Source organism: Dipodomys spectabilis, unplaced genomic scaffold (assembly GCF_019054845.1).
Source record: "Dipodomys spectabilis isolate Male_0828 unplaced genomic scaffold, ASM1905484v1 ptg000234l, whole genome shotgun sequence".
NCBI classification, from domain to species: Eukaryota; Metazoa; Chordata; class Mammalia; order Rodentia; family Heteromyidae; genus Dipodomys; species Dipodomys spectabilis.
This window is the reverse complement of record NW_024870911.1, coordinates 16,891,655-16,918,472: the sequence shown is the minus strand read 5'-3', so window position 1 is coordinate 16,918,472 and position 26,818 is coordinate 16,891,655. Positions and strand designations below refer to the sequence as shown.

At 42.9% G+C, this 26,818-nt stretch overlaps 1 protein-coding gene across 8 annotated transcripts in view; it reads right to left on the bottom strand.

The window, feature by feature from the left end:
* Positions 1-26,818, bottom strand: part of R3hdm2 (R3H domain containing 2) — a 138,409-nt gene that overhangs the window by 4,246 nt on the left and 107,345 nt on the right. For all 8 annotated transcript variants that reach the window (XM_042698698.1, XM_042698701.1, XM_042698702.1 and 5 more), the window contains 9 exons: positions 25,872-26,104; positions 22,907-23,073; positions 11,508-11,750; positions 11,086-11,212; positions 10,699-10,859; positions 10,126-10,280; positions 8,265-8,365; positions 2,703-2,872; positions 191-338 (listed from right to left, as the gene is read on the bottom strand). In XM_042698698.1, coding sequence (XP_042554632.1) covers positions 191-338; positions 2,703-2,872; positions 8,265-8,365; positions 10,126-10,280; positions 10,699-10,859; positions 11,086-11,212; positions 11,508-11,750; positions 22,907-23,073; positions 25,872-26,104 — 1,505 coding nt within the window. The remainder of the gene's footprint in view (positions 1-190; positions 339-2,702; positions 2,873-8,264; positions 8,366-10,125; positions 10,281-10,698; positions 10,860-11,085; positions 11,213-11,507; positions 11,751-22,906; positions 23,074-25,871; positions 26,105-26,818) is intronic.

Sequence of the window (26,818 nt, the reverse complement as noted above, 5' to 3'; positions counted from 1 at the left end):
AGCTAATTAAGAGTAGTAGTAGAGAAGGGCAGGTGTTCTTGGCTTCCATAGGGATCTAAAGAAGAACAGTTAGCTCACAGAATTAGATTAGCCACACTAGTGGTTGACTATTGGTATCTCCAATCTCTCCAGCTTGGAATAGATGTAAAGGGTGAATTCCAGAACAGACAGTTCTAATATAACACCCTACCTTGTGCAGGGCCCCCAGGCCGGGGGAACTGTGTGAGGACAGGCAGAGGACTGAGTCCAGTGCAGACATTGCTGAGGTTGGTAACAGGAGAGGGTGCTGGAGACTGGGTAGGAGATGTGACAGGACTACTGCTCATTTGTGTGTTGGCCTGTGGAAGAGACAAGTACACATCACATAAACGTGAAACATTATCTGCTGAATATTCTTATGGTTTGGCTTTAGGTCCACCTCTCAGGAAATGTTCCTCTTGTAAATTACACCAAAGTCAGGTTGTTTTTTTTAAATTTCTTTCTTTCTTTTTTTTTTTTTAATTGTGAAAATACCATACGAAGGGGTTACAAGTACATGGGCAAGGTAATGAGTACATTTCTTATCAAGCATTGTTATCCCCTCCTTTGTTTCCCCTTCCCATCTCCCCCCACTTAAATTTCTTTCTTAATCCCTAATTTGTATGATTATTATGGTTCCCCCCAACCCTCCTCCCCAGTGCTTGGAATTAAACCCAGGGTCTCACACATGCTTGGCAAACACTCAACCACTGACATATAGCTACAGTTACAGTCCTGGTTTGTATTATTATTACTTGTAGGCAGTACTAGGATTTGAAATCAGGGCCTTGAGCTTGTTGGTCAGGTGCTCTACTACTCAAGCCACATCCCTAGCTCAGTTTGAATTACTATTATTTTTTGTCAGTTGTAGGGCTTGAATTCAGGGCCTGGGCCCTGTCCCTGAGCTCTTGTGCTCAAGGCTAGTGCTCTACCACTTTAAGCCACAGTGCTCAAAGTGTTTTTCTGGTAGTTAATTGGAGATAAGAGTCTCAAGGACATCCTGGACATTTCTCCTTGGGCTGGCTTTGAACCGTGATCTCAGATCTTAGACTCCTAAGTAGACAGGATTAAGGGTGTGAACCACCTGTGCTTGGCTCAGTTTGAATTATTTTAATATGTACTTAAAAAAAGAAAAAAAAGCTTTGTGGTCATACTGTATCAAACTCAGGGCCTTGCATTACCCCCCTTATTAGCATTTTTTTGTTCAAGGCTGGCACTCTACCACTTTAGTCACAGTTCAGTTCCACTTCCAGTTTTTTGCTGGTTAATTGGAGATAGGAACCTCATGAACTTTTCTGCTTAGGCTGGCTTTGAATTTCATTCTGCTTACTGAATAGCTAGGATTACAGGTGTGAGCCACTGGCACCCAGCTGTTGTCTACTTTTTTGGGGTGTAGGCTGGTTTCAAATTGCAATCCTTGTATCTCTGCCTCCTATGCAGCTAGGATTATAGGCATGAGTCACTGGTGTCCAGTTATTATTTACTTTTTTGGGTGGATACTGGGGTTTGAACTCAGTGCCATGTTTGAAAGGAAGGCATTTTGCCACATAAACTATGCCCTTGGATCCCCCACCCTTTTCTTTTGTGCTGGTCCTAGAGCTTGAACTCAGGGCCTGGGCCTGTCCTTGAATTTTTGTGCTCAAAGCTAACACTTTACCACTTGAGCCTCAGCTCCACTTCTAGTTTTTTGGTGGTTGATTAGAGAGAAGACTTTCCTGCCCTAGCTAGCTTCAAACTCTGATCTTCAGATCACAACCTCTTGGGTAGCTAGGATTATAGGCATGAATCATTGTTGCCTGGCTCCCAAGGCCTTTTTGCTTTAGTTATTTTTCAGATCAGGGACTGTGTTTTTTTGTCCAGGCTGGCCTGAACTGTCAGAGCTTGGATTATAGATGTTAATAATGGCTCAGTTGAGATGGGATCTTGCTAACTTTTGTCCAGGTTGGCCTCAAACTATGATCCTTCAGATCTCCAGATTAGCTAGGATTTACAGGTAGGAGTCTGTGTTCCTGACAATATCTCCCCCTCCCCCCCCTCTTTTTTTTTTGGTCAGTCATGGGGCTTGAACTCAGTGGCTGGGCACTGTCCCTGAGTTCTTTTACTTAAGGCTAGTGCTCTACCACTTTTAAGCCACAGCCCCATTCCTGGTTTTCTAGTGGTTAACTAGAGATAGGACTCTCATGGGTTTTCCTGCCCGGGCTGGCTTCAAACCAAATTCCTTAGATCTCAGCCTCCTGAGTAGCTAGGATTACAGGTATGAGCCACCAGCACCTGGCTTGGGAATTTTTTTTTTTTTTTTTGGGGTCCGATCCTGGGGCCTGAACTCTGAGCTTGGGCGCTGTCCCTCAGCTCTTCAGCTCAAGGCTAGCGCTCTACCACTTGAGCCGGCTTTTTTCTTTTTCTACTTACGTGGTGCTGAGGAATCGAACCCATGGCCTCAGGCATGCAAGGCAAGCGCTCTACCACTGAGCCACCTTCCCAGCCCATGGCTTGGGAATTTTTTAAATGTGTGTTCCTTCTGTCACTTTAGATATTAGGTTCCTTATAAGAGAACACTTCTACTGTGCTTCTCCTCCAAAATGTTTAGAAAAAATGTGAAAAAGAGGCTGCTCAGTTAATAAAGATCATCCTCTGGGAAGGCGCTGGTCCCCTCTTCCAAGACAAGAGTGGGTTGGAAGACTCACCTGGGGGTTACTGTCAGGATTGTATAGGTCTCCAGGCTTCTGTCCCCGCTGGTCTACACTGTAATATTTGCAGTGATTCCACTGAACCATGGATGGGTTCTGAGGAGGCTGGGGTCCATTAGGAACATTAAGCTGCATGACCACCACACCTGGTCCAGAAGGTGATACTCCTAAGTAGCAGAAGAAAGCAGTTGATTGGGAATTCAAACTGTATTTCTGACTTCCAGTTATCCCTGAATGAGAAAAACAGTAAGCAAATCCACCCACTCATTTCAGGGTCATTCAAAATGTGTCCTGATAGAAATTTGAGGTGGCTGCTGATTTGGCTTCTGCTTTCTTTTCCTATACCAGTGGAAACTTGAGTGGAAGGACGATGAATCCCAGATGCCAATGCCATTCTGGCCTTCACCTGGTGAGGAGCACTTTGGTATGGTTGGCAGAAAAACTACTCCATTCTGCCAAAGTTGGGTATTACCAAATACCGAGGTCAGATTACTCAAATATCTAGGCATGATACTGATTTGGTTTGGGGGGGCATAGGCCAGGGCTGCAAAGATGTGCAAGCTTTTCTGGTAAGAACTGAAGATAAGCTAGAAAACATTCTAGAGAATATAAATGTACACAGATGGCTTCACTAAGCCAGACCTAGGAAGTACTTCATAGTCAAGGATAGGATAAACTGGGAAATATTTCAAGCAGAAGGAATATTGAGATATATGCATATTGAGAATATGATAAATGATTCAAAATGCTAAGACTACTTTAAGGGAATATAGGGAAAACAGTAGGAGTTGAGGTAGATTTATTCAATAAACGTTTACTGAGCATTTGTATGTGCCAGTCTTTATGCCGGGCACTGAGTGTACAATAAACAAGGCTGGTCTATGTTATCATAGAATGAACAATCTATTAAGACCCAGACATTAAGCAAACAGCTGATGCTGACTTGCAGAGTTTGAAGTACACTCTGGTAAGATGCTTGGACTTTATTCTGTACATGTTGGGACAGAAATGATGCTTTGGAGAGCCAATCCAACTGTCTAAATACAGGATGAGAATCTAGTCACAAAAAGATGATTTAGGAAGGTCCTGAAACAAATGAGAAGGTTCTGAATGAGGGCAATATCAGAGGACAGAGAGAAGTTCAGACCTTCTAAAGGCTACACTGACAGGTTTAGGTGGCTGACTGGATATGATTCTATCATTCTGGTACTAGTAACCATAACAGCACCAAGACTCATGGGATGGAGGAAGCTAAGGGTACAGTGAAGACTATTAAGTCTTAAATCTTCATCCTGACAACAAACATAAGGACTTAAGAAGCCAGTTGCATGGGCTGGGAAGGTGGCTCAGTGGTAGAGTGTTTGCTTTGCATGCATGAGGCCCTGGGTTTGATTCCTCAGCACCACATAAGCAGAAAAGGCTAGAAGCGGCACTGTGGCTCAAGTGGTAAGCGCTAGCCTTGAGTTAAAGAGCTGAGGGACAGCATCCAGGCCCAGAGTTCAGGCCCATGTCCGACAAAAAAAAAAAAAAAAGCCAGTTGCTGGACAGGGAGGGGTGGGTCAGAGGATAATCCTCTTCATGCTGGGAGGAATGTCTAGCTTGAGGGCTTCAGTTTTGTCCTTGACCTCCAAGGCAGTACAGAGTTTGGGGTGTGGTGGTAGAGAAATTGAGCTGTGGTTACCAGTTTGGAAACCCGCTTCAATGCTGATGTTTTCATGGCTCAATGATTTGTGGCTACCACTGCTATTGCTACATTGCTTCCTATGATGGGAAATGTTACAGCCTCTATCCTAGGTACCAGTCAGGCTGGGAGGTGAGTATGATTGCTTTTTTCACGTAGTGCTGGTCAAAAGAAAGGAAAAGAAGAGATGACAGGAAGCCTAAAAGGGCAGCTGAGGGAGACAAAGCATCTATTGGGTCCTATTCTCCAGCCAATTTGTGTGCTCCACCCTCTATGGTTCATCCAATCAGAGAATACAAATAGTGCAACAGCTTATATCTTCCTATCTCCTACCAAAGGGAATAGAGTATTCATTAGCATAGCATGTAGAAGGGCTAAGGGAAAATTGCATAGTTGTAGACTGCCATGCATTTAACAACTTTCCCCTTACTATAGTTGCTCTGGGCATTTTTATTTCCCCATTCTAAAAACCCTATCCGTTCCAACATACTCTACCAACAAAATTGCAATTGACCTTATTCAAACTCCTCATTGCTACCTGAGGGGCCAACGCAAAAATAATCAAATCTACAGCTTTTCTAGAAGGCAGCTCATAATCTAAGCCTAATGCCCTAGGCCAAGAAAGGTGGGGGAATGTGTGAGCATGTAGGGGGTGAGCATAAGCAGGGCAGAGGAAGCTGTTTCTAATACTAACATGTAGCCATAAGGAGCTATTGGGGATGAAAAACCAAACAAAACAAAATGAATAAAGTCCTTGTATTGTTTTCTCTGATCACAACAAAAACACAGCCAGCATTCTTAGTTTCAGCATCTATCTAGAGCTGTCCATGCTTAGTCCTCCCCCACTGGCCTGGAGCATTGTTCCTTCACTCAACCGAGGACACGAAGCACTACTCTGCTGATGAGCTGATTTTTATGCTTCTCTTCCTCAAGCCAAAAGCAGGTGGCATCCGTTAGGAGCTGAACTGTCGCTACTTCTTAATGGACGTGGCAATAAAAAAAAAAAAAGAGAGAGAGAAAAAAACACTCTCTGCCCAGTGACAGCACTTCCATATAATCAGGTTGGGGGAAGGAACCTGGGTTGAGAGCTGGTGGGGAGCAGAAGAAGGAGGCTGAATAAGGAAATCAATTTCAGCTTGAAAGTTCTAAAAGGAGAGGGGACATGTGAATGGCTTTTTAAGTGGCATCATTAAACCTGGGCAGAAAGGTCGACTGGGCAGAGCAAACCGCATAAATACAAACAGATGACATTTATGTATGGCAGAATTGGTTTTTTTTTTTGTTTATAGTTTTGTATTTGTTTTTTTAAAATCAGTGAGATAGAAGACTAAGGCTTCTTCCTTACTACCTGCAACCAAATATATGGAAAAGAATATCCAGAGCTATAAGACCCTAATTGAAGCCTAGGATGGAAATCAGCATCTTGACCTTTATCCTTTTTTTAGGAGAGAAAGCTGTATCTTCAGGAAGTGAAAAGAATAGTTTTAGTTTTGGAAACCTTTCAGCTTAAAAAAAAAGCCAGTAAGTATGTGAAAGGCTATTTCTGTATGTGCCACACTGTCTGTATTGCTGTGTCACTGTGAGTTGGGAAGGTATGTATAGGTATTATTGCTATTCATATCTGTATGCATCTACCCCAGACAAGCATCCATGTAGAAATCTCAAGGGACCTGCAAGCCATCATTTTAATGGGAAGAAGAGTGTTTCCTGGAATTATAGTTATATCTAATATAGTGGCAGAATTTTGGGCTAGGCCTGGGGGATAGATGGGGAAACAAAAATGTATTAATAAACCAGAACAGTTGTTCCAGGAATGGCCAATCCTAATCCCTGCCTTTATTTTTGGAAAAGTGACCATGTTGCTACATGAGAGGAGGGCGGTGACTGTCATCTGAAGGTGACAGAGTAGACCTTGTGGGCTATTCCTGCCATCTCTTTTTCTAGTAAAGGGTAAACTGAAAAGAAGGCAGAAGAGACATTTGTTTCTTTTTCAATTTTCTCTTAGTTTCCATGAACAAGGATTGAAAACTTTTAAAACCAAAGGTTAGGTGAATATGGTCTTTTAGATGACATGGGTAGAACCACCATTTGGGAAAGATATAAAGGTCAGTCAAAAGGCTAGGAACAATCAAGGTACTGGGAAGAAAGAAGACATTACTGAGAAAATTTCAAACAAGCAAGAAAAACAGATGATGGAAATGTTTTGTTCATTTTTTTTTTTTAGAGAAGCCTAGATTACCTCTTCCATCCTCAGCCCCTCTCTAGTACTTTCAGTTTCTAGAACAAAAAATTGCTTTAGTGACTTAACTCAACACTAGGCCCAGGAAGTAATGAAAAATTACACACACACAAACACACACACACACATTTTCCCCCCTTGGAAGCCCCCCCGCTCTCCTTCACTTTTTTTCTTGGGGGGGTCCGGTCGTGGGGCCTGAACTTTGGGCCTGGGCGCTGTCCCTCAGCTCTTCAGCTCAACGCTAGCGCTCTACCACTTGAGCCACAACACCACTTCCGGCTTTCTTCTTTTTGCTTATGTGGTGCTGAGGAATTGAACCCAGGGCCTCAGGCATGCAAGGCAAGTGCTCTACTACTGAGCCAACTTCCCAGCCCCTCGCTTCACTTTTTTTTGTGCTGGTCCCAGGGCTTACACTCAGAGCCTGGGTAATGTCCTTAAGCTTTTCTGCTCAAGGCTAGTACTCTATAACTTGAGGAACAGCTCTACTTCCGGCCTTTTGCGGGTAGTTAATTGGAGATAAGAGGTTCATGGCAGGACTGGGAAGGTGGCTCAGTGGTAGAGTGCTTGCCTTGCATGCATGAGACCCTGGGTTCGATTCCTCAGCCCTACATAAGCAGAAAAGGCCGGAAGAAGTGGTGCTGTGGCTCAAGTGGTAGAGCACTAGTGTTGAGCTGAAGGGCTGAGGGACAACACCCACCTTAAAGTTAAGAACTTACTGTGTCCTATGAGCAGATTAATTCTGGAATCACCCTATAGCATCTAATAGTGAGAATGCAAAAAAAACCCAACTAAGTGAAAAATATCCCATTTCTAACAGGGAAAACAGGGGATAACTAGCTAAATATCCCGTTCTCACCAGAAGAGGGCACTCAGACATCCCTACAATAGAGTGGGGTAGGGATAGCTGGAAGCTAAGACTCCCTCTCCAGAAACCCTGCAGTAAGGTACTGCTGTCTCAGGATGATGGGTCGAAAGGAAAACAAATAAGAGCAGCTGCACCTGGTGTCTGGGGGCAGGAAACATGAGGCTGTGTAGCATAAACCTATTCATCTGGAGTAGCTGGTGACTTAGTAGAGGACCTATAGGTATTTAACATGAAGTCTATTATTTCCCACTGGAGGAAAAGAGGAAAAAGGCCTGTTGAGAATGTAGCACAGGGTATGGGAAGTCCAAAGATCAAAATTCAAGTTCTAGGACTACGACCTTAAATAAGTAGTTTAATCTCTCTGATTCTTAAATTTCCTCCTCACAAAATTGTGGTGAGAGTAATTAAAATGTCACAACATATGCGACTACACTGCTAAAAACTGCTAAACAGATTTACAATATGACTTAAAAAGTATCTCTCAACTTCCTTTATACTCCTGAGAAAAGAAAAACTGTCTAAAAGAAGAATGAGTGCAAGAGACAGAGGTAAGTATTTCATAACCCAAAGGTACATGAGTAAAATGCTGGAGTCAGGAAAAAAAAAAAGCTGTGCTCTCTCTACTACTCCCAACTCAGGCATGTGCCATCATACCCAGCCAAGATTTTTTTTTTTGGTGATGGGCACAGATGATCCTTGAACCCTTCTCAGCTCCAGAGCACAAATATTTCATAAGTGTTTGCCCAAGCCCCTCCCAAATTCTTATCTTCTTACCTGAGTACTGCTGTGGCATCTGTGGTGGACTGCAGGGAGAGGGAGACTGAGGCATCTGGTACTGCTCAGAGCCAGGAGGTTGCAGAAATCCCACAGAAGGGCTGGGAGATGAGAAGAGAGGACTGGTGAAGTAGTAGAGGGAGGAACACGGCTCCTGGCAAACAGCTGCTGCTTCCTGGGCTTCCCCTGTGGGAGGCGGAGGCAGCTCCAAGCCATTCCCAGACCAATTTGCCATGCAATTTCTAAAATCACTCATCAGTTCAAAGTTAATTATATGTATTTGTACTTGATCATCTTTCAATTAGGAAGCTGCTAATCAGTGCTATGATGAGATTTGACACATCTTCTTCCTAACAGTGTAGGAATACTAGATACATACATACCCCACACAGACATAGACAGACAGACAGACAGACAGACAGACAGACAGACAGACAGACACACACACACACACACACACACACACACACACACACACACACACACACACACACACACACACACAAAGACTCCCAAACACAACAGAAAACCAAGTTAAAAATACCAGACACAGACAGAGAATTCCAGAAAGAAAGAAATAAAGAATTAAGGAGAAGTGTGATTTAAGATCTATGCACAATAGTAAACAGTGACAAATTCTTACTAAAGACAAATAGGAAAAAAATTACCCAAAATTCCAAACAACATGGAGACACTGATATACAAAGACAGAGATAAACACATACATATTAGGAAATGGACACACAGAACACACAGACCTAAACTAATTCTTGTTCCATCTCTGTCTAATCCACTCTGTGGTTTTTCCTAGCTGGAACCAGTCAGAAACTGGTTGTGGTGGTGCACACACATTTGTAATTTCAGTACTAAGGAAATTGAGACAGGAGGAGTTCGAGAATAGCCAGGGCTACAGAGCAAGGTACTGTCTCAAAATAGGCAAAAACAGGGCCTGGGGCATGACTTATGTCATAAAGCACTTGCCTAGCAAGTGCAAGGCTCTCAAACAAACCCCAGAAGTGTCAACGACAAAAATTAAAATCAAAATCAAACAAAAACAAAAAACAAAGGAGGAAAAACAAGTGTAGTGCGTGGTACTGATTTTGGTCCTATTAGCTATGTTCCTATCTACTTATACACATATACAGGTAAATATTATCTACATGTCTGCATACATACATACTTATGTAGACACTTCATTGGAATTTCATCCATAGACAGAAATGTATACAGAAAAATTTACATATTTCAAAATTGTTTCTTTTCATGATGAGCAGTCTTTATCCCATAGTTTTGAGAATCAATGATTTGAAAAGCAAAACTGAATATCATAAAGCCTGACCTTGAGATGGTATTTTTTCCCCTGGTTGCTTAGGTTTATGTAAATGTCAAATCAATAAGGAGAATGAACCTTCCTTCCTTTTTTTTTTGTCAGTCATGGGGCTTGAACTCTGGGCCTGTGCACTGTCCCTCAGTTCTTGAGCTGAAGAACTTGAGCTACTTCCGGTTTTCTGATGGTTAATTGGAGATAAGTCTCATGGACTTTCCTGCCCAGGCTGGCTTTGAACCTTAATCCTCAGATCTCAGGCTCTTGAGTAGCTAGGAGCCATTGGTGCCTGGCTCTCTTTTTTTTTTTTTTTTTTTTTTTAAAGACAGTGTGTCTCATGTAGGCCAGACTGGCCTTAAAATTTGTGATTTTCCTGCCTCCACCTCCCAAGTACTGGGATTATAGGTATGTACCACCAGAGCCAGCTACTACTGGGATCTTTACCCTTGTGTTTCTTAGGGTAGTGGAAGCAAAAGAATGGTACCACAGTTGCTGAAGGTCTATGGGAGATGTGCCCGGCTCTCCTGCAGTCCTCACCTCGTACCATTCTGCTGAGCTGGTGGGATCATGCTGTAGTATACTGGTACACCTCCCCCAGGGAGGCTTCCTTGTACAGACTGGCTTGCAGGGACCAGCATGGGTTGCTGAAAAGGCGGCTGAACCACATTTTGCGAGTCATTGCCTACCGGGACCTAGATAGAGAAGAGAATGACTACTTTTACTTTCACTGAGCTCTTCCAGAAAATAGCTGAGTTATCACTGGACTAGAGTACTACAACTTCCTTCTCTGTATCTTCTGTCCAGAGAAAATGTTCACAGAGTTATCTCCAGTTCCCCTTTCTCTAAACACCATCCTTGGGCATTTAACAGTGAAGGAGTATGATTTCCTTTAGAGTCTACTCTTTTGGGCATACATTCATTCACATGACTGTATATTAAAACAATTTAAGAACTATTTATTCTGAACTTTCAGAGGGGAAAAACCCCTAAAAATTCTAAGGGAAAGTACAAACTATTTTAGTATTGGAGCTGTCAGTATGGATGACCCTGGGAGGCTGTCCTCCTTGTCCCAGGGACTGGGTGATCTTTTCCAATGTAGAATGCACTCACTTGATAAGAAGGCAGTGGAGTGTACTGAACAACCAGGCCTTGCATCTGGCCTCCCATGCTGCTCCTCTGGTTGCTGAGCAGGCCCTGGTTCTGGGGCTGCTGGACCCCAATCATGCCTGGGTAAGCCGCTTGTTGCTGGTTAGGCATCATGGGCTGTAAACCTAAAGATAGGGCAAGGCAGAGAAGACATTAGTGTGTATGTTTGTAAGTCCACACTCTAGCAGTAATTTCCTTTCTCCATTCTTCTAGAGATCCTGGGCTCTTTCTTAGAACCCTCATCATGCCTGACATTTATTTTTTTGAATGGGGAAAGTAAACTTTCTCTTTTTTAGCCTCTGCTCTTTTCCTTTCTCTATGTATTACTGTCAGATCAGTGCCCCCACTTACCAGGCTGCTGGGATGGTTGAGGCAGCTGCTGACCACGCTGGGGGCTGTAGGCCACCGGGTGAGATAGAGGTCGATATTGCTGGTTTGAGTTAGGATACTGTCCAGGGGGAAAGTAAGAAACTTGGATCTATGGTGAGAGAAAAAAGGTGCAAGAGGTCCCTCTAATTAGTCCCAACACCTGCAAATTACTAAAGGACTCAGGGGTGATGGCCAGAAATCTGTAAATGGAGATACTTGGGGCTTGCAATTATAGAATTACTATACAAGTTTGAAATAAAACAGGTCTTGTGTTTTATAAAAAGAAAAATTTCTGGAGGGGGGACAATATCCCCTCTAGTCTGTCTAAATTAAAGAAAGAAAGGAAGATGATAATACTGAACAATCTGTATTAGTGACTAGAGCCGGGGACAGGAGCTTCTCACCTGCTGAGGGGGCTGCATGTAGCCCTGGGGTGGCAGGACTTGCTGAGTAGGTGGTGCATGGCTAGAGGTGGAATAGTTGGAAGTGGGGAGGGGCTGTCCCGTTGAAGCCATGATGAAGCTAGTCTGCTGAGGGTGCTGGGAGATAAGTGGCGGCTGGAACAGAGCTGAGGATGGGTCAGCTGTTTCAGTAGAACCTTGGCGGCTAAGACTCATTTGTCCAAATGGGTTGCTGAGGTCATCTGCCTGTTGAAAGAATGGGGAACTCAAGGACCAAAACTGTATAGAGCCTTTATCTTTGGCTTCAACATAGACAGAAATAGCAATTCTTGTTGTAGCCTTCCTTATAACATTTTGAGACAATCTTGCTTCTGTGCCCTAAAAAGTACTTTTGAACCCTAAACCTCTGTCATATTTTGAATTCTTATGAACTCAACAGGTGTTTAAGCCTAACTCCAGAGCAATCTCTTTATTATATATGAAATAACAAAAACTACCCTGATCGGGGGCTGGGAACATGGCTCAGTGGTAGAGCGCTTGCCTTGCATGCCTGAGGCCCTGGGTTCGATTCCTCAGCACCACATAAGCAAAATGAAAAAAGCCAGAAGTGGTGCAGTGGCGCAAGTGGTAGAGTGCTAGCCTTGAGCTGAAGAGCTGAGGGACAGCGCCCAGGCCCAGAGTTCAGGCCCCACGACTGGACCCAAAAAAAAAAACAACAAAAAACAAAACTACCCTGATCATGACTGTTACCAGGATTAGTCCTGGGAAGATGGGAGCAAATGACACAACTTTGTCTACAGAAAAAAAGGATATACTACTAGGTTAAAGAAAAATTATTAATAATCTTCCCATTTCCTGTCTTTTCATGTTTCTAACCATGAAAGGGCTCCTACATTGCTATAAATCCTGTTTTTATAATGAAGGACCTAGGATAAGACCTTGATAGATTATGGATGGCTAGGTTCATGTGCCTCCACAGCAAAGGACTGGTAGGCTCCATTCCTGCTGCTTATCTCCTTACTCCCTCCCTTTCAAGGTCATTTCCACCTTTGTTCTTTGACACTAGCCTAGAGTTCTCCTGCCCTTCAGAAACCACTTTCAATTCTCACCTCAGAAAGGAGGCCAGAGTGAGTGGCTGAGCTGGAGGAAGAGACTGACTGGCTGGGCTGTAATTACCGTTTTTCTCAGCCTTCTTCCCTAAGCAGCAAGGGTGATGGTGTTCTATCTCTGACTTGTACAGTGATAGGTTAGTTTCTCTAGACAATAATTCACATACACACAGACACACATGAATGCATGCACTCCACAGCACAAGTTCTTCTGCAAAAGAAACTAGTAGAAACCAAAAGACAATGTCATCCTGCAGTTTTGCTCATTTTCAAAGATCTATTTTGCTACCTTTTTGTTCAGGAATAGATACTAAGAAGCCTGGGATTGCAGATTATTTTGAAGTCCATATTTCAAGACTTTTCAGAATATAATTAAGAGGTAGGAGGAAAGAGAGGATCCTAGTGAAAAAGCAGGGATGTGATTAACATAAAGTAAAATTGAGGGCTCAGCCAGGAGCCAAGAGTTCAAACCTATATCCTAGCTAACAAAGGCTGATATCAGAGATGGTTTGGCTACAGATTAGAGATCAGATGATGGTTTGAATACAGTCCATGTAGAAAAATTCTTGAGACTTTATCTTCAAAATAACCAGCAAAAAGTAGGAGTAGATGCATGGCTTACGTAGTAGAACACCAATTTGAGCAAAACGGAGGCCCTGAGTTCAAACCTCAGTACTGCCTCTTAAAAGGATTCTTTGTATTTAAAACAAGGGTTGCTACAACTGCAATAGAAATGATAAACTCTGAGGCACCTGAGGCAACTCTATTTTGAAAGAATTTATAGTCAGGGTACAAAAGTTTGTGTGTGTGTGTGTGTGTGTGTGTGTGTGTGTGTGTGTGTGTGTGTGTGTGTGTGTGTGTGTGTGTGTGTGTGTGTGTGTGTGTGTGTGTGTGTGTGTGTGTGTGTGTGCGCGTGTGTGTGCGCGCGCGCGCGCGCGCGCGCGCGCGCGCGCGACAGTAGTAGAGCTTGAACTCAAGGCTCTGGGTGCTTCCCTTTCCTTAGCTTTTCACTGAAGAGTGGTGCTCTACCACTTGAGCCACAGCTCTACTTCTAGCTTTTCACTGGTGAATTAGAAATAAAAGTTTCATAAACTTTCTTGCCTATGCTGGTTCCAAACCGCAATCCTTAGATCACTCAGCCTCTTGTGTAGCTAGGATTACAGGTGTGAGCCACTGATATCTGGCAGGGTACAAACAATTTAAATAGCATGAATTATGCAGTGGAAGAAGATACAAAATGATATGGTAAAATAAGAAAGATGGGTAAGATTTCAAATTTTTTCAACTACTACCAAAGAAGTCCACAATGAAAGAAAATTGTAGAGAACCTTTCTATTCAGGATAATCTGGTTAGCCCAGACATGTGAGGGAGCAAATTAGATGAAGAATATATATGGTACAGAAACAAGGGACCTACATTAGACCAATATTCATTTTTTTTCCTTCTTTTTTTCTATTCTACTAGGGTTTGAACTCACAATTTCGTGCTTGTCAGGTGTGTGCTCCACCATTTGAGCCATGCCTCCAGCCCCAACATCTAATTTTGTTCCCTCTCCTGAAACATAGGGGAAAACTCAGTATCCCTCTGTCTTACATTTGTTGTCTTTTGGTGTGCTGTGGTAAGACGATCGGGATGGAGTTTAGTTCAGCCTATCTATGCTGGCCTCTCAAAAACAGCTTTATACATGCCCTTTAAAAGTACAACATGCTTGCAAGGCCACCATGGACAGACCAGCCATACCCAAAGATACAAGTCACACATGGACAAGACAGAAATGGGGAATGGAGTTTATACCATGTTGTACTGCTGGGGTGGAGAGACTGGCAGAAGGACTTGGGGACAGGAGCTTGGAGAGAACTGAACAGGCTGCGGAGAGGGCTGCAAGGCTGGGACTGGCTGTGGACCAGCAGAGAGGCATGTGGAAATGGAAAAGAAAAGGGGGGGTAAAGGAAGAGGCAGGAGGGTAAAGGAAGAGGCAGGAGGGTAAAGTCAGGGAGGAAAAGGGAAGGAACAACAAGTTAGTCATAAAGGAAATTTCACGTGAATACCAAAGCTGTTAAACAGGCATCCAGACTTGGATAGTTTGTGGCTTTCATGTTTCTTTCATTAATGAGCAATCTCTCATATCAGAAACCCACTGGACTCACAGACCCATTAACCACTTAGAACTGTCCAGCTCTAGTTAGCACTCTCAGGACTCATTGGGCTACTTGATTCCAAACAAAACTTTCCCAAAGCACTTTTTTGCCCCTGAGCTCCTAAGGAGCCCCATGATAACATTTCTGAATGTCTGTTTGAGAAGGAATTCCTATCTGTACTGCTGTACTGCTTCTATAGGAAAGGTCATTCAAGGCCAGCTCTCCTGGAAAAAGTGCTCATTCACAGGGATCATCTCCTTCCTGAGGGTAGAAAAGGAATAAACACCAAGTAGAGATCTGCCTCTGGCGACTTCCTCCTGCTCCAAGATTTTATGTGTGCTTTTAGGCTAAGAGGGCAATATGAGAAATACCCCCATAAGCAAATAGGAGATTTAGGAATAAAATGCAAATAGCTTAGCTTCAATGTTTATTCTTTCACTAGCCTCAAGGAGGATTTATTAGGAACATGGAGTGTTCTAGAGTATTCTAAACCAACTAATGTGCAGTTAGTTTTTCTTTTTTCTTCCCCTTTAGTCATTTGATCACTTCATTTGCTCTTTAGTTATAACCCCTGGTGGTAGGAGGATGGGAGGAACCAAGTGAGGAAGAGAAGGGAAATAACATTTTATATACACTGTCTCATGATAGCCTTACAGGAATCCCATAGGGAGATATGATAATTTGTAATTGCAATTAAGAAATAAGACTTGGAGAAATTAAATTGTTGTCTTGGGATCATCCAGCTAATTTGACATATCTAGGATTGTGCTTTAGTTCTGTTAGACATATGTTTTTTCTAGTCCACTCTAAAAGTGGGGAGAGGGTGAAGAAAGAAGTAAAACAGAAATCCTCAGGCATCTCCCACAGGTTCTTCCCTCCAAATTTAAAGTATTAATGGGCTAGGTGCTGGTGGACCATGCCTGTAATCCTAGCTACTCAGGTGATTGAGATATGAGGATTATAGTTTGAAGCCAGCCCAGGAAGGAAAGTCCATGAAACTCTTTTTTTTTTTTTTTGCCAGTCATGGGGCCTGAACTCTGGGTCTGGGCGCTGTCCCTCAGCTCTTCAGTTCAAGGCTAGTGCTCTACCACTTAAGCCACAGCACCACTTCCTGCTTTTTCTGCTTATGTGGTGCTGAAGAATCGAACCCAGGGCCTCATGCATGCAAGATAAGCACTCTACCACTGAGCCACCTTCCCAGCCCACATGAAACTTTTTTTTTTTTTTTTTGTCAGTAGTGGGGCTTGAACTCTGGGCCTGAGCGCTGTCCCTCAGCTCTTCAGCTCAAGGTGAGCACTCTACCACTTGAGCTACAGCGCCACTTCCGGTTTTCTGGTGGTTTATTGGAGATAGGAGTCTCAAGGTCTCTCCTGCCCGGGCTGGCTTTGAACCGCGATCCTCAGATCTCAGCCTCCTGAGTAGCTAGGATTACAGGCGTGAGCTACCAGCACCCGGCCCACATGAAACTCTTATCTCCAATTCACTATCAAAAAGCCAGAAGTGGAAATATGGCTCAAGTAGTAGAGCATCAACCTTGGGGAAAATGTTAAAAGGATAGCATCCAGGATCCGAGTTCCAAGCCCCTGTAGCAGTGTGCATACATGCATACACAGAATTGGGAGGTATAGGGACTATGGTATCAAAATCATTGCCTGCTATGGACCTTCAGGATAATCTTTCTTTCACAGAGTAAACTAATAGAGGCAAAGAGACTAAGAATTAGAATACCTTCTATCATCCTCCTCTTCCAACCTCTCAAAAAAAAAAAAAAAAAATAGGGTGAATGCTCTGGATGCTTCAATAGAGAGTCTGCTACATGGATTTTAAAAATAAAAGCTGGGCACTGATGGTTCATGCCTATAATCATAGCTATGCAGGAAGCTGAGATCTGAGGATAGTGGCTCAAAACCAGCCGGGGCAGGAAAGTCAATGAGACTTATCTCCAATTAAACACCAAAACAAAGAAGCAAAACCCTGCAAGTGGAACTATGACTCAAGTGGTAGAGGGCCAGCCTTGGGAAAAAAAAGTTTAGGGAAGCTGGGTGCTGGTGGCTCACACCTATAATTCTAGTAACTCAAGAGGATGAGATTTGAGGATCACAGTTCAAAGCCAGCCTGGGCAGGATAGTCTATAAGACTCTTATCTCCAATTAACTACCAGAAAACTGGAAGTAGTGCTGTGGCTCAAAGTGGTAGAGTACTAATGTTAAGCAAAAGAACTCAGAGACAACACCCAGGCCCTGAGTTTAAGCCCCACAACCGATTAAAATAAATAAATGAATGAATAAATAAAATAAAAAGCTCAGGGAAAGTGCACAGGCCCTAGGTTCAAATCCCAGGACAGGTACCAAATATAATAACAACAAACATGTATATGTATACATACATATGTACATACACACATACATATACATGCATAGACACACAGTTTTTTTTTTTTTTTTTGGTTCAGTCATGGGGTTTGAACTCTGGGCCTGGGCTCTGTCTCTGAGCTCTTCAGCTCAAGGCTATTTGCTCTTCCATTTGAGCCACAGTGCCACTTCCAGCTTTTTCTGTTTATGTGATGCTGAGGAATCGAACCCAGGTCTTCATGCATGTGAGGCAAGCACTCTACCACTAAGCCACCTCTCCAGCCCCAATTTTTTGTTTTTTAGAAAAAGTTATGGCAAATTCCCCAAGTTACTCAGGAGAGATGTTACTATAGCCTGGAAAATTTACTCTCAGCATCCCTGGAACATTTTGTGAAGGGCAGTGACATTTCTAATACTAGTCCTAATACTAGCTGCCAGGTATTAGCTGCATATGCTGGTTGCATGTTTTCTATGATTCTAATGTTCTTGTTTTCTGAGGGGTGGAGGGGAGCTTGGTGCACCTTGGACAGAAGAAAAGTGAAGTGGCAAGCAACTGTTTCTATTTGTGGGTTTTAAATAAAGAATAGTGAGGAAAAAAGGACGATGTTTCTCTCTTAGCCTTCCCTAACTAAGGGAGGTCATTGTAAAGGAAGGGGCCACATAGCTAATTTTTGACTCTAAATCTCAGCTATAGTTCTCTTCTTGGACAGTCTCAAACCCAGAAGCCAGGAAACCTCTAACAAACCATGAGGATATGGCTGCCACCTGCTGGTAAATGCTGGGACAGCTCAATGATTTTTGGCTGCCTGAGCATACTAGGAGAGAGAGCTCCCCGTTGCAAGAGGTCTACTCTAGTTTAAATTTATCAGGGAAAAGGTAGTTACAGGCCCTTTATGCTTAGTCTCACTTTTTGATTTCACATGCTTCATTGACATGTAAGATGAAGGCCTACTCTGATAGAAAAGCCCTACCAAAAACAAAAACAAAAAACTGGTAAGGGTTTGTTCTGTCAGTACTGTCCTTGGGTTTGGGACAAAGGTTCACAACTAAAGATAACTATCTTTCCTCACAGTTTTTCTACTAGGCTGGTAGAGTGGCCCCAGTGGTAAAGGATCTATGTAGCAATCTCAAGGCATTGAGATCAAATCCCAGAATATATATAAAAAAAGGTTTTCTTCTAAATAAAAACCTGCATAAGCACAAGATACATGTGGTTACCTCCTGAATCTGTACAATGTTATATTCCATTTAGGAAATTGAACAATAATTATTCATGGGCTTAGTAACCAGTTGGAGAACCCAGAAGTGCTGACAGGGGGTAAAAAAAAGTCAGTCTACTCAAGGCCCTGGGTTTGAACTCAAGCACCACAGAGCAGAGGAAACATCAAGAAAAGGAAAAAAAAGAATAAAGAATTAGGGGGGCTGGGAAGGTGGCTCAGTGGTAGAGCGCTTGCCTTCCATGCCTGAGGCCCTGGGTTCGATTCCGCAGCACCACATAAGCAAAAAGAAAAAAGCCAGAAGTGGCACTGTGGCTCAAGTGGTAGAGTACTAGCCTTGAGCTGAAGAGCTGAAGAACAGCGCCCCATGACCAGACAACCCCCCCCCCCAAAAAAAAAGAATTAGGAAAAGTAGAAAGGGAAAAAAAAGGATACATTAAGTGGAGAGGTAATCGTGAAATAACATTATTAACTATCATAAATGCTTCTGGGATACTAAAACTTACAAGATTGTTTAGTTTGGAGTTATGATCACAATTAACCAGAGGAAAAAGCTTCTCCTTCCCTTCTTACTTGAATCTCTCCCTCTCATTTTTGTAGTAGGGATTGAACACAGGGCCTTGTGCTAATTACTAGGAAAGCACTCTACTACTCTACTCTACCCTCAGTCCTTTGCTCTTAGTTTATTTTTCAGATAGTTTCACACTTTTGCTGGGGCCAGACCTAAACAACGATTCTCCTACTTTTGCCTCTCAAATAGCTTGGATTATAGCTGTTACTACCATTCCTTGTTTTTGAGAGTTTCACTCATTTCTGGCCTGGCTTGGCCTTGAACTTCCATCCTCTTCTGCCTCCTGAACAGCTGTGATTACAAGCAGGCACTACTATTCCCAGTCTCAAGAGTAAATTCTATGCCTGCCTAACAAGCACAAAGCCCTGAATGTAAGCCCTAGTACTTCCCTTCCCCACTCAAAAAAGTAAATTTCTAGCCTGATGCTTGTGGCTCATACCTATAATTCTAGCTACTTGGGAGGTTCAGATTGGGAGAATTATGGGTTGAAGCCATCCTGGGCAGAAAAGATCTTGAGACCTCTTCTCAACTGATAGCTAGGAACCTGTCATCCCAAGCTACATGGGATGCTGAGATCACAAAAGGTAGTGGTTCTAGATCAACCTGCAAGGGAAAGCCCACGAGACCCCTTCTCAATGAAAGAATCTGGGTGCATGGTATGTACCTATCACTTCAGCTACCTTGGGGAGATTAAAATAGGTGGACTGTAGTCTAAGCATACAACAGGGCAAAAAGCAAAACATCATCTCAAAGATACTCAGTACAAATTGGACACTGGTGGCTCACACCTGTAATCCTAGCTACTCAGGAGGAGGCTGAGATCTGAAAATCACAGTTCAAAGTCAGCTCAGGCAGGAAAGTCTTATCTCCAATAAACTTACTCAGAAATAGCCAGAAGTGCTGTGGCTTAAGTGGTAGAGCACTAGTCTTGAGCAAAAAGCTCAGGGACAGTGCCTAATCCCTGAGTTCAAGCCCAGGACCCACCAAACAACAACGACAACAACAAACGCAAAACAGGGCTGAAGGTGTGGTAAAGCAGTGAAAAATCCCAGTACTGTTCTCTCCCCACAAAAAAAAAAAAAAGAATTTCTGAAAGAATAGAGCTCTGAATTCTGTTCATCAAATAATGATCTCCTATCTCCAATTCCTAGTATCTAACCTAGTACTACTCCCACTGTAGAAGATGAGTACCAACAGTTTACCTACTGACATTCAGGATCCAATTGCAGGGATTCAATCTGATGCAATTTGGGGTTTAGATTTATCACTTGGATATTCAACTAAAAGTTTTAGTGCTAAATGACTACTCATTTCTATATTCCTCTCCTTATTATCTGTGGTTCTAGAACTGGGGCTTGAACTAAGGGCTTGAGCACTGTCTCTTAGCTTTTTCATTTAAGGCTGGAACTTAACCACTTGAGCCATAGCTCTACTTCTGGCTTTTTACTAATTGGAGATAAGAGTCATGGATTTTTCTACCCAGGCTAGCTTTGAACTAAGATCCTTAGATATCAAGCTCTTTACTAGCTCAGCTCCTCTCCTACTCTTGCTGTGTCTAGGTATGCATGGCAGATAGGAGGCAGATAGAAGAAAAGGGAATGGGTGCCAGTGGTTCACATCTATCCTAGCTCCTCAGGAGGCTGAGATCTGAGGAACATGGTTTGAAGCCAGCCCAGCAGCAAAGTCCATGGGACTCTTATTGTCAATAAACTACCAAAAAAAAAAAAAAAAGCCAGAAGTGGAGCTCTAGCTCAAGTGATAGAGCAATAGTCAGGGACAGAGCCCAAACCCTGAGTTCAATATCAAAAGGAAGGAAGGAAGGAAGGAAGGAAGGAAGGAAGGAAGGAAGGAAGAAAGGAAGGAAGGAAGGAAGGAAGGAAGGAAGGGGGAGGGGCTGGGAAGGTGGCTCAGTGGTAGAGTGCTTGCCTTGCACACATGAGGCCCTGGGTCCGATTCCTCAGCATCACATAAGCAAAAAGAAAAAAGCCGGAAGTGGTGCTGTGGCTCAAGTGGTAGGGCACTAGCCTTGAGCTGAAGAGCTGAGGGACAGCACCCAGGCCCAGAGTTCAGGCCCCACAACCGGACCCCCCCCCCCCCCCAAAAAAGAAGGAAGGCGGAGAGGGAGAGAGGGAAGAAGAGAAGGGGGGGAGAGAGAGACGAAGAGACAGAGAGAGAGAAAGAGAGAGAGATTAAAATATACACATTTCAGGAAAAAAAGTAAAAAATATTGGGACCATGGGAAAGGCAGTCACACATTTTCAAAAGCACAGTAGGAAAGTCGAAGGGAGTAGTACAGAGTTTACCCGTTTACAGTTTGAATTAGGATGCAGACAGAGAAAAGCATATATATACTCTTTCAATAAGGAGCAAAGGAATATGACATAAATAAGACATAATGGTAAACAAGACAATGGTAGAAAATAGGACTTTGTAGAGATTCCTTTGGGGACTAAGATGAAGGATTAGAATGATTTGCATGTGGGTTACATTAGATACAAAGTAGTATTTTCCTAGATCTTCACTATTTCTCTGGCTTTGTTTTACAATATTTGGCATGAGGAAGTTCAGGGCCATCCTGGAATCTTTCTACTTTAGTTTCTAGTTCCCTAAGTTCAGTGCTTCGAACCTGCTTCATATACTTAGAAGATGTATGTAAGGTCATGTTGGACTGACAGGGAGACAAAGGAGCCTGGCAAGCAAAACAAGGAAAGAGTGCAAATATGGGCTTCTGATAGTCAGGGTATAGGTCAATATAAAACATAGGGATCTACTTATAAAGAAGTATCTCAGCACAACTCTGTTTAAGTTAAAAAGATGGTTTTGAGAGCTGGGGAGATGGCCTAAGTGGTAGAACATGTATCTAGCCTAACCTGCACCAGGCCCTAGTGTCAATAACACACACACACACACACACACACACACACACACACACACACAAGTTTGAAACCTAGAACACCTAACCTGCACCAGGCCCTAGTGTCAATAACACACACACACACACACACACACACACACACACACACACACACACACACACACACACACACACACACACACACACACACACACACACACACACACACACACACACACACACACACACAAGTTTGAAACCTAGAACACAAAATTTCCAGTTCAGAATAAAGCCTGATGCCTCTTAGGATGAAGACTTTTATGGTTTGCCTCCCTCAAACCCTACTTTGTAACATCTAGCAAGTCAGAGGCAGGAGAAAGATATAGTCCCTTTAAGACAATTTCTGGAGGTTTGATTGTTTTCTTATTTATGTGGAGAAAGGATCTCTCTATGTAGTCCAGGCTGGCTTCAAACTCTTGATCCTTCCACTTTAGCCTTCTGAGTGCTGGGATGACAGTAGTGCATACTATGCTTTGCTGGTCAGCTAGTTGGTCAGATGGTCAATCTGTCAGTCTGTATGCCTGTCTCTTTCCTTTTTTGTGTTGGTACTAGGGCTTGAACTGAGTTGGGGCCTTGAGCTCTTGATAGGTTTTTTCCACTGTAGGATGACACTCTACACTTGAGCCATACCTTCACTTCTGGCTTTTGCTGGTTAACTAGGAATAAGAGTTTCATAGACTTTTTGGCATGGGTTGGCTTCAAACTGATTCTGTCAGACTAAGGTGGAAGCTATAATCTTTTTAATCTCTCTATAGGAATATACTGAGCAAAATCACCTTGTCAATTATATAGGACATGAAGGTAGAGAGAATAAAATAAAAATATAGTATGGGGTAAATTCTCATATTTTCTCTTTATAATTTTTATGAAGATGAAGAAGTATAAAGCATAAAATCCTAGGCTAACTCTACTACGTACTTTGGCCAAATATTTGCCCTTACTTTTCTGTTCCCACAACTACCAAATGAGAAATGGAGAAGGGCGTGGTGTATTTCCAAAACTGGATCCTTTCTGCCACCCACAGCACAAGAGACATTACTGTACTTCTAGAGCTTGCATGAATCAGAGCAGAGGGGGCTTTGACACTGAGTGGTGACTCACCTGTGAGATCATGTGATTATTCAAGGGTGGTTGTTGCTGAGGAGTGGGAGGGAGAACAGGAAGTTGTTGTTGCTGCTGCTGCTGCTGGGCAGTACAAGGGAGAAGGCCCCGAACAGACTGGGGTGAGGTGACCTGGTTACACACTTCTGGGGCACCTAGTGCCATACCTAGACAAAAAGGAGACCCATCAAAGTTATAAGCACAAGCCATGAATATACTCCCCCAAAGGACTCAGCTGCAAGTGTCTACTTTTTCCTTTCCCATTCTACTCACTCCCATCTGTCCACTCTTCCACTATCTTTTGGAGATCTATACATTTCAGCCACTTGTTGATGTGAGTTTACCTCCCATGAAACCTGAATGAAATGTGAAGCTATTAAGCCATCTCTCTGGTAGTGTCTAAAAAATCTGTTCCTCCTAAAGAAATGGCTGAAAACACAAAGCCTTATTTCCTAGAAAGGTACAGATTACATCCCTTATAGAGTCTGTCTTCTTTTTGTTCTCAACTTGCAGTATTGCTGAGAAGGCAACTTGCTTTTCAAGAACACACATACACACAATCTTTACCCTGCTATTCACACAATACTTTTTTGAGGGAAATGCTGGTACTGGGGCTTGAACTCAGGATCTAGACACTATCTCTAAGCGTTTTTTTCCCACAAGGCTGGCACTATCACTTATGCCATAGTTCCACTTCTGGCTTTTTACTGGTTAATTGGAGATAAGTCTAAGCTTTTCTGCCTGAGTTGGCTTTGAACCATGATGCTCAGATCTCAGCCTCTTGAGTAGCTAGGATTACAGGTGTGAGCTACCAGCAGCTGGCAACCTAATACACTTAAATTTTTTTTTAAAAAGGTGTATTTTGGTTTACTAAAAAGTGTATTTCTACTGAATATCTATTATATGTTAGGTATTGTATAATGAACAAGGGAAGAAAACAGTCCTTGCTTGTGGGAGGCACAGGATCTTCTGGTGGGATATCCCTACAATTAGTATACTCTGATAAGTTAAGCAATGAATCATTGTCATCAAGGCTGTATGACTGCAAGGATAAGCAAGCAGTAATACCTGGAGGGTCCTGGAAGGACTTACAGAAGAGGTGGTAGCTTTGAAGGATGAACAGAATCTTGTCAGACCCAGAGGGGGGTAAAGCTAATACCATATTCACAAAATGGCTATAAGGTTGGAGAACAATGGATATCTGGAAATGAGACTAAAATGATAACTAGTATTGGAAGTCATGCTATATATAGAGTATGTTTTATTCAAAAACAGACATTTTCAAGAGGGATAGATGCCATTAGATCTGTTTTAGAATGGTAAATTGGCCCTTTAAAAAGGCTGGGATCAAGCGAGGAGCCACTGGCTCATGCTTGGAATACTAGCTACTCAGGAGGCTGAGATCTGAGGATCAAGATTAGAAACTAGCCTGGGCAGGAAAGTCCATGAGACTCTTATCTCCAATAAACTACTCAGAAAAGGACAGAAGTGGCACTGTGGCTCTAATGGTAGAGTGCTAGCCTTGAGCAAAAGAAGCTTAAGGACAGAGTGCAGGCCCAGAGTTCAAACCCCAGAACCAGCAAAAAAAAAAAAAAAAAAGGCTAAGAACAAAGTAAGGGAGATTGAGTTGGGGGCCAGTTTCAAGGTTAAATCAAATAAAGCCTTAGTTAAATGTAGTGACATTGGGATCAGAAAGTATGAAGCAGTACTATAGATGCAAACATGTTCACCAATACTAATGTCTCCTGAGAACAAGGGCTACAGAACTTCTGGAAGATTCAAGCAATTTTTTCAGAGGGATGAGGATAGTGAAAAGAGATCCAGTAAGTGTGAATGGAAAGCTGATACCCCTCTGTCAGAAAGCTGCCGTGCACCAGTAGCTCATGCCTGTAAGCTATAAGGTCTAAGGTTCTCCAGATAAATCCAAGAGATTCTTTTTCTTTTCTTTGCTTTGCTTTTTTGATTGGTCATGGAGCTTGAACTCTGGGCCTAGGCCTTCACTCAGCTCTTCAGCTCAAGGCAAGCACTCTCCCACTTAAGCCACAGCACCACTTCTGGTTTTCTGGTGGTTAACTGGAGATAAAGAGTCTCATGGACTTTCCTGCCCTGGCTGACTTTGAACCATGATCCTCATATCTCAGCCTCCTGAGCTAGGATTACAGCTGTGAGCCACTGGTGCCTGGCTTCCAAGAGATTCTTTATCTCCAATTAACCAGCAAAAAACTCCAAAAAAACAAAAAAACAAACAAAAAAACTGGAAGCGGAGCTATAGCTCAAGTGAAAGTGTTAGAAAAAGCCAAGCAAGAACATGAGTTCAAGCTCCAGTATATAGCACATATTCTTGTATATATGTGCATAATACTCACAAACACACACATGAATTCAGTTGGAACAGAGGGAGATCAGGAGAACTGAAGAATGGTATGTGACAGGCCTTATTGTAGAACATATAGTATTTGATCCTTCCCAGTGACTGAGCTGCAGAGAAGCAGCCATAACAGCATATTCTAAGTCCTGGCCTGTTGGCTTTTATTAATTAACTACACTCCAAGGGCTTCCTCTGATCTAGAAATAATCTCAAGAGAGCATTAGATCTAGAAATATAATCTCAAGGGAGTATTAGGAATGAAAGCAGGTATCATTTACAAATTAGTTTGCAACCTGAATCTCGGCTGATAGGTATATCTGCCTAGTCAGAATCAGACAAAATAACCTAATCTTGATCAGTTTTGGGTTGTATTAAATCAAGGTTTGAAAGAAAAACAGAGAGGGGATTGATTCAAGAAAGGGTAATGGATCCAAGGAAATATGATTCCTTGGATTCCTTCCTGTTGGCTGCTTTATGTTTTTAAACAATACTAGAACAAGTATTTTATTTAAAGTATCACTGATGTTTTGCAGGAGACAGCAAAAAGGGAAGAGTGTGACATAGAATGAAAAAGAAAAGAAGCTGAAGTTATAGTACCTGGCCTGGAGATCCTTCCTGCACTGCCACCTTTACTGCTGCCAATGCTGTCACCTCGGGTTAGGATAGAAATTCCACTGAAGCTGCTGGCTTTGGTGACAGGGGGTCGCATGCTTCGGACAGAGCCATCTGAGTCTGTGCTGCTCCAAGGCCGTGGTTCCAGGGATTTGAGTTCGCTGTCTGTGCTACTCTGACGGCTGCTTGAGGTACGGCTCAGCCCTTCACGGTTCCCCCTGCAGAAACCACAGTGGTCAGAGTACCCCCCCACCCACCACTTCAGCAGAAGGGCCAGGAGAGTTCATTTCTATTTTCTCAGTAACAAAGGAGTAAGGATCGGTGAGGGTGTAGGAAGTGGGGAAATGGACACTGACTTCTTGTTAGTTGGCTGACCAACTAAAATGTGATGGGAGCAGACAGAACAAAATCTAGTATAAAAACAAAGAGCACAGAGGCAAATTTGAGACAGTGCACTGGCAACAAATTCAATACACTGGACCAGAGATAGATGGGAAGCCACAGACATGATGCTGAGATTGGCTATGGTTTCTTCCTCAACCCCTACAGGCATCCCACACATACAGGAAATAGTGGAGAGGAAAAGTAGCAGTTCCTTTTGTGAGCTCTCAAAACAAGGGATTCCTTGAAATTTCTATTACTAGGTGGCAGGAGTAGTTAGTTACATGGATAAGTCCCACAACAAATCTTCCACATAACAAGTATCTAAACCAGTAGAGGTGCAGCTTGTGACCACCTGTCTAGGGGTTGCGAAAAGTAGAGCGGACAGACTGATAGTCTGGAATTTGATCCATCATATTTTGTGGTAGTTCTATGCTGGTATTTGAGAACAAATGTTCTCAAGAGTCTTTAATGGCTTAAATACTCAACAAGATCAAGCGCATATGCCCTTGGGACTCAGAATAGCAAGGGGCAGGGGGCTTGACTGCCTA